Source organism: Cetorhinus maximus, chromosome 3 (assembly GCF_964194155.1).
Source record: "Cetorhinus maximus chromosome 3, sCetMax3.hap1.1, whole genome shotgun sequence".
Lineage (NCBI taxonomy): Eukaryota > Metazoa > Chordata > Chondrichthyes > Lamniformes > Cetorhinidae > Cetorhinus > Cetorhinus maximus.
The window spans coordinates 94,449,158-94,457,521 of NC_135881.1; the positions used below are offsets into that span (position 1 = coordinate 94,449,158).

Sequence of the window (8,364 nt, forward strand, 5' to 3'; positions counted from 1 at the left end):
GCTGTAGGTGTAGTAACAGCCTGTGAAATCCATTTTGTATAACTGTTTGACCTATTCATCTGTCTAAAAGGTAGTCTACAAAAAAAAAAATCTTCCGGATCACCGGGGGCATTTTCGACTCTAACCATGAATGAGAAATAACAGTTCTATAAAATGCCAACTCTAAAGGTATGCTATCCTACAATTCACTTCTCACTTATCCTCCTTTCTCCACAGCTCACACATGTTTTGTACTGCTAAGTGAGCTACCTCTAGGCCTGCTTCAATACTGCCAAGTCAGAAGTAAGAAGCTGCACAAGAGCAACCCTGAAAGAACAATTTCCTCTGACTCTGTTACTTTGGGGAAACTTCCACACAACATAATGGAGATTAGAAACAACTTGGGCAGAGTGGGAAAAAGCAAACTATATCAACTTGCTTAAAAATACACTCAGGCAAGCATACGGATTACAGTTTAGATGTAATCTAAAGGATGTAAATAAGCAGCTGAAAACAACTTATTTAGCAAATAGGGAAAATGATTAATTTACATAGTTTTCAACAGCTGCTGTTCATTCATGAACTATTTTCCCCAAAATTCAACACACTATGTGGTGTCAGCAAAATAATATCGCTAATGTAAAACACAGATAAAAATAATCAGCAGATAGTAAAAATTCTGTCGCCAGCCTTACCCAACACCATCGTCTGCATATCCAGTTGCATAGAAGTGCTCTGCACCAAGCTGTTGAAGGCGCTGATCAATTATCTTTCCACCATTGGCAAAAAGGCAATAATTGGAATCTCCAAGAGCTGGAGAGAATAATTTTTTTTTTTTTTAAAATGAGTGCAATAAATTATAGGTACCACTTCTAACATTAACTGGAGAAATTAACTGAAGAATTCAGAGCATTTATTACCTAATACTGCATACTTTATGTGTGAATAGTGGTGAGCTGGAAAAGTGCTATTAAGTTCCTGCCCAAATTTCTTTGCTGTTTCTGGTAGATCCCCACTACCAGTCGTAGAGGCAATTATAACAACTGGAGCACGTTCTTTCTCCAGATTGAACTGAAAGAATAAGACGAGAGAAAGTGAACTTCTTCAATCTGTTTCTTGTACCAATCTTGAAAGAAGAGCCCTTCAATATGATTCAACAATTAAGCAAATGAAGTAAATGAAAACCGTAACCCAAAGTCCCCCTAAGTTACACACTGCTAGCATGCCCATGTAACAGATACTGAAAGAAGATATACTCTCTTTAGCAGAAGGGTGATAGCACAACAGGCTCCTCAGATACTGAATTCCCATTCATGCATCTGCTGCCCTTGTCCTTATAGGTGGGAGAGATTGTGGGTTTGGAAGGTGTTGTCGAAGAAGCCTTGTTGAGTTGCTGCAATTCATCTTGTAAATGCTACACATTGCAGCCATTGTAGGTCATGGTGGATGAGTATCTGGACAGACTCCTATAGATACTGGACTCTTCAGTTACTGAAGCAACCCGTGTCTATATGCAGCAAGACCTGGACACCATTCAGGCTTGCGCTGAAAAATGCTAAGTAATATTCATGCCACGCAAATGTCAGGCAATGAGCATCTCCAACAAGACAGAATCTAACTACCTGCCCTTGACAGTCAATGGCATCACCATTGCTGAATCCCCTCAATCAACAGCCTGGGGGCTATCATTGACCAGAAACCCAACTGGGCCAGCCATATAGATACTGTGGCTACAAGAGCAGGCACAGGCTAGGAATTCTGAAGCAAATAACTCCCCTTCTAACTACCCAAAGCTTGCCAATCAGCTACAAGGAACAAGTCAGGAGTGTAATGGAATACTCTCCACTTGCCTGGATGAGTGCAGCTCCAACAACACTCAAGGCGCTCAACACCACCAAGGACAATTCAGCCTGCTTGACTGGCACTCATCCACCACCGACATACAATGGCTGCAATGTGTACCATCTACAAGATGCACAGCAGCAACTCAACAAGGCTCCTTCAACAACACCTTCCAAACCAACAATCTCTCCCACCTAGAAGGACAAGGGCAGCAGATGCATGATAATACTACCACTAACAAGTTCCCCTCCACACCATCCTGACTTGGAACTATATTGCCATTCCTTCACTGGCACTGGGTCAAAATCCTGGAATTCCCTTCCTATCAGCACTGTGGGTGTATCTACACCACATGGACTACAGCGGTTTAAGAAGGTGGCTCAACACCAGCTTCTCAAGCAGTTAGGGATAGACAATAAACACTGGCTTAGCCAGTGAATGCCACATCCTGTGAATGAATAAATAAAAAACAATGATTATGAATGACCAAAATATTTTTTTTCTTTTTTAAATTGTGGAAACAGAATTCACTTGCATACCCATTGGGAAGCCACACTCAAAGGGACTTCAGGTCAGAGAATCAGAGGTTAGTATTGTACAATAGGTTTTACAACCTAACCCAAAGGTGGCAGCATCCACATTTAGCAAAGCTAAAAACACAACCACAGAATTTTTTTCTCCTCCCCCATCAACAGGTTTTGTTCTTGTTTTTTTAAGCGGAGAACTGTTTTCCTAAGTGGAGAACAGTAAAGCAAGAGTAGATCTGCTTAAGTAATGGCTATGAAGTTCATCTCCAATGTTTCTAATTGTGTCTGAACGATAAGCACTTTTGGTGAACAAGATGCATGTCCAACATTTGGGTGTGAAATCAAACATCAGTCTTGGCTCAACGATAGCATGAGTTAGAAGACAGTGGGTGCAAGCCCACTTCTGGATTTGAGCAAATAATCCAGGCTGATGTTTCAGCAATAGTACTGAGGAGTGCTGCACTGTCAGAGGTGCTATCTTAAACAGGAGTCATTAAACCAATGCCTTATTTACAAATAACCCATGGCACTTTTCAAAGGCAAGTTCTCCCTGTATTTCTTCCTCAACCCAATTCACAATGGATTATCCAGCAGCTTATTACATTGCTATTTGTCAGATAGTGAGGTTAAGCAAGTCAACTACTATATATCCCTACATTGCAATAATGATTGCATTTCAAAAGTACTTAATTGGCTTTTACATCACAATCACAGAGAACTATCTTATTTGCAGGGTAACTCAAAAGATAAACATCTGTCTGCAAATGTGACATCAAAGCAATAGATGCTAGAATATATCTCCTCATGGGAAACATGCACTGTTCATCACATACATTGTCTGGTGCCAAAGAGTTATTTTCCAGTTACCTTTTCAAGTTGGCTCACACAACATATATCAGCTACAAATCCTTTTCCGTCTGCTTCCTCAGCAATTTCTTCAGCAATTGCTTTCGCTTGCCCTTGTTGTGAGGCATAAAGCAACAAAATTCGGTGTTTCGTTTCTAAAGACATCCTCCTGCACCAACTGCAAAGATCAAAAATATTGATCAGTCACCATGTCCAATATGAACAGATGAGATCAGCTCAATATAAAATATTTGCATTTAAATAATGCCTTTCATGACCTTAAGACGTCCCAAAGCACTTTACATCCAGTTATCTGTTTTTGAAATGTAATCCCTACTATAATGTAGGTAACGTGGCAGCCCATTTTCACACAGGTCCTTCAAACAATTTACCTGATAATAATTGATGCCCAGTCTGGCAACAGCTCGGTCTTGAAAATTCTCAATCTTGTTTTCAAATTCCTCCATAGCCTCACTCATCAATCTCTGTAACCTCCTCGAACCCAACAACCTCCCGAAATTTGTGCTCCTCGAATTCTGGTCTCATGGGAATCCCGGAATTTAACTGTTCCGCTATTGGCAACTTTGCCTCCAGCTGCCTGGGCACTAGACTCTGGAATTCCTTCCCCAAATCTCTACCCCCGTCTTCCTTTAAGATGATCCTTAAAATAGACCTCTTTCACCAAGCTTTTGGTCTCCTGACCTAATATCGCCGGATAGCTGAGTGTTATATCTTGTTTGATTATGCTTCTGTGAAGCACTGTGGGATGTCTTACTATGATAAAAAAAAGTGCTATATTAATGCAAGTTGTTGTTGGTTAAGGAATAAATATTGGTCAGGACACTGGGGGAACTCCACTGCTCCTCTTTAAAATAGTGCAGCGGGATCTTTAACATCCATCCAAGAACACAGACAGGACCTCAGTATAATATGTCATTTGAAAGACATTGCCACCACTACTGCAGCACTTCCTCAGTATTGCATTGGAGTATCAGTCAAAATTGTGTGTTCAAATCTCAGAAGTGGGACTTAACCTCAAAGCCTTTTGATTCACCAGCAAGGGCACTGCCAACTGAGTACATGTTGGTGACCATATGCAAGATGGGTCAATTTGGTATTGCTTTTAAATGATGATTAAACATGCCCTCATACCAATAACATACATATTATCTCCATACTTGGTACCTGGTAGAGTTTCCCATCAGGGAATTTTCACAGGAGGTGCACAACCAGTGCAGTTGATAGTCACATTAATTTAAAAAGTTCAAAAGATTTTCCTTAAATGAATCCTTAGCGGGCATGGAGATTAAGGTTTGTGGGAGAATGCCCAGTTTTTAGCTGTTCTAGGGGAAAAAGGAGTGAACAAAGAAAGCACATTGGCACGTATATAGTTGGAGCAGCTGGTTATGAACTCTTCAAGCTCGGTCACCCTGGGGCTTAATGTGCTGCTTAGAAATATTTAATTGCTCATTCGAAATTTTATAGAGGCATGTCAACCTACGACCTTTGCTTCAGTTCTGGAGGCTGTGCAAGTCTAGCGATGTGACCAACTGGGAGACTCTAGAATCTCATGAGTAGTTGCATGTAATGAAACAGCTGCAAGGAGGATAATGTTTTTAGCAGTATATGGGTCCCAAGTGGCTATGCCTTACTCGAAATGTGGTCTAATCAATGTCTGGTGCAGGATTCCTTTACTGTAGTTGAAGAGTGACAGAAGCTCTGTTTCATGAACCCAAGCATTTTGGGTGCCTTGGAGGCTGTGTCTTGACTTTGTATATTCCACTTTAAATTATTCTTGAGTAACAACATTCTGTAGTAACTTCGAGGGGGAGAAATCATGTAGTGTGTTGTTGGGCACTGCTGGACATTTATTTATTGCTGATTCGCATGATGTTACATTTCGCTACGTTACATTTCATTCCCCATATACTGGCCCATTTAACAAGATCATTTAGATCTTCCTGAAGGCTAACCTCATCTGCTGCTTCAGTAATAGCTCTATAGACTGGGCAGTCACCTGCACAGTGATTGATCTGACTTGATATTCCATCTTGGATGTCATTTATTAAGAACAGAAACAAATATGGGCCAAGGACAGTACCTCGGGGCACACTGCTTAAGACTGGTTTCTAGTTTGAGGTTTCTTCATTCACTGTGACTTTTTGTTGCTCTTTAGTAAGAAATATTCTTGTCCATTGCTTACTTTTCTCCCGGACTCCATATGATCTAGTTTGTCCAGTAGCTTCGTGTGTGATACGTTAGAAAGCCTTAGAAAAATCTAAAATAGCTAGATCTGAGGTGATACAATTGCCAAGGTTACAGGTCAAATCGTGGATGATAAGGATGATAGTGATTCTGTTGATTTAGCTTTACAAAAGGCATGCTGTTTGTCAATAAGGATATTTGCCCTTCAAGGTGTCTCATTAGCTGCCTATCAATGATATGTTCTAGTAATTGGCAGCAAACGCTAGTAAGCGAAATAGTGATAGTTTGCTGGATCTGTAAGGGGTCCTTTCTTGTAAATTGGAAAGATGTTAATTTGTAACCAGTCAAAAGGTAGTTCTATGTTTATGGATTGTTGGAAGATATACAGTAACATTGGTGCAAACTCACCTGCTGCAGCTTTAAAGTGCATGGTCTGTGATGTCATCAGGACCACAAGCTTTAGATGGATCAATATAAGGAATAGATTCTCAACACTCTTTGCAATTATAACATCAGACAAGTTTTTGTCCTCGTACTACAGATTAGTACTCAGGTGCTCCGATTCCTTCCTTGAAGATAACCGGAAACTGCAAGCTTAGAGCATCAGCTTTATCCTCGTCATCCAATTGTATCTTATCCCCTGCATTTGGGCTACTCGGAAGAAATAGCCACGGCAGGGTCAATAATATCTATTACTGTGGCATTCAGCAGAGAAACCTGGGTCAGGTTGCAAGTCAGTAGCAATGTACAGCTGCTCTTTGGACACATTTTAAATAGTTACCACTGTACAGTAGCAAGGATCTTGCTCCTGATGCATACAGTATGAAGAACCCTGAAGTACTTGAGTCCATTTTTATACTAATATTACAATCAATTCAGGAAACAAGTAGCATTTTCATTGTTACCATGATGCATAAAGACAGTCATCCTGAAACAATTAACAACTGCAATACAATAATGTAGTTTGGCAATAAGTAATTTACCTTTGATTATTAGGACATTCTACAAACATGTTAGACTATAATACTGGAAATTCTGCTGTCAAGGCTATTTGATCTATCCAGCAAGTTCTTTTTCCCGCAGGCTTAGTGTTCGAATTTAATAGGAACTCCTTAGTTATATTCAACTCCAAACGTTAACTCTGCTCCTCTCTCCACAGATGCTTCCAGGCCTGCTGAGTTTTTTCAGCATTTTGTTTTTATTTCGAATCTCCAGTATGCAGTATTCGGTTTTTATTTTACAGGTTTACCACGATAGGTTTAGATGAGGAAAGATGGGCGGGCGCTGGAGTGGAGCATAAACGCCGGCATGGACTGGTTGGGCCAAACGACCTCGCTCTGTGCTCTATGTCCCATGACAAAATCATGCTCATGCTTCCCATCACCCCCCTTCCCTCTCTTCCCCACCCCCATCTGCTTACAAGAAGATGAATTACATCTAATCATATTATACAACTCAGAAAGACCTACAGTTTTTATTGGCTCTCAATCTCCCTCGTCCCATCCCAGAATAAAGTGCAAAGATTGAACAATTTTGGTATTATAAATTCGTCCTTTTAAATAAAACTGTCCAGTGATTTAGGTAGGGGACACAGAATCATTATGTCACCGCTGTTATGTCGAAAATGAAGATGACACAAACTGAGGGAATGGCGCATCGAATTTAAATGATTAAATCATTTTTTTTACAATGAATTCTGTAAAATTATGATGTAACCCCAACACCTTCCTCGGGCACTGCAAGAACTAAACGTGCGTTACTTACGTCGGAGGACTAGCGATAATTGTCTTCTTCCTCAGGGCCGCAGTCAGGAATACCTTAAGGGTAAAAATTGCATGACGGTAATGAATGAGCTTGGGCTGAGAGACATGTGCTCTGCGAACCGGTCCCACTTGCTTACCAGCTGCTGGAACAACCCAACTCCAGCTCGATACTTTGAAGGTTCCTCCACTCGCTCGCAACATTGGCACCCGGCGCAAGCGCAGAACAAAGCGCCGCTTGATTGACAGCGCATCTATCCAATAACCATTCGAATACGCCGTTATCCAATGAATACAATCCAAAGAAAATAGGCGGGACGAAGAAATTCGGCGGTTTTGCGTCGGGCACGTAGCCGGCAGGGAGGAATGATGTGAATGCTGGTGCTATCATATGTCGGTCAGTAGGTGAGTTTCCTGATATCCTCAGCACTGCTCCATTTGTACTAGGAAGATCTGCAAAGAGCACTGCATGAAGTTTCATTTCCAAGAAGCAGAGCTGTCTAGGCGGCCGGAGTTTAATCTGAAACAAAAAGTGCTGGGAAAACTCAGCAGGTCTGACAGCGTCTGTGGAGAGAGAAAAACAGAGATATCGTTTCGAGTCCGAGCTGGAAGGAGAATCATACGGACGCGAAACGTTAACTCTGTCTCTCTCTCCACAGACGCTGTCAGACCTGCTGAGTTTTTCCAGCATTTTTTGTTTTTGTTTCAGATTTCCAGCATCCGCAGTATTTTGCTTTTATCTTGGAGTTTAATCTGATTTGTCAAGGCCACTAATTTGGAAGGAATAAGTCATTCGTTTTGCTTGCATAACAACAACTAGATGGGGATGTGGAATTGGAGGATACAACTTAGAAATGACAGAATAAATAGGTAAAGCAAGTGAGTGTAACAGACAACATTTTATACAGACAATGGTAAAGTGGTGAACATAGAAATAGGATGAACGTACTTTCAAAAGTCAAAACCGGGACACGTTGAAAAGAGTTGAGAAGAATTCATATCGGACTCCAAACATTAAGCCTGTTTCTCTCTCCACAGGTGCCGCTCACCTGCTCAGTTTTCCAGTATTTTCTGTTTTTATTACACATTCTGATTCTGTCCAGGCCCCCAGGGTAAATTATGCCCATGACCTACTACAAACTACCACTGTAACTCCTGTAAATTAATCCCAGTAACTCCCATAAGTCAGTGCCTCCCCTGCTGCC

At 41.1% G+C, this 8,364-nt stretch overlaps 1 protein-coding gene across 3 annotated transcripts in view; it reads right to left on the bottom strand.

Annotated features, from left to right (window-relative positions):
• Nucleotides 1–7,422, bottom strand: part of mtrr (5-methyltetrahydrofolate-homocysteine methyltransferase reductase) — a 119,241-nt gene extending 111,819 nt beyond the window's left edge. The window contains exons 1-4 of one of the 3 annotated variants that reach the window (XM_078538734.1): nucleotides 7,300–7,422; nucleotides 3,216–3,372; nucleotides 900–1,050; nucleotides 675–792 (exon numbers count right to left, since the gene is read on the bottom strand). In XM_078538734.1, the coding sequence (XP_078394860.1) occupies nucleotides 675–792; nucleotides 900–1,050; nucleotides 3,216–3,359 (413 nt within the window). In that variant the 5' untranslated portion in view covers nucleotides 3,360–3,372; nucleotides 7,300–7,422. Of the gene's footprint in view, nucleotides 1–674; nucleotides 793–899; nucleotides 1,051–3,215; nucleotides 3,373–7,163 lie in introns of all 3 variants that reach the window. The other 2 variants (XM_078538733.1, XM_078538732.1) reach the window with 2 other exon arrangements.
• Between the last annotated feature and the right edge of the window lie 942 nt (nucleotides 7,423–8,364).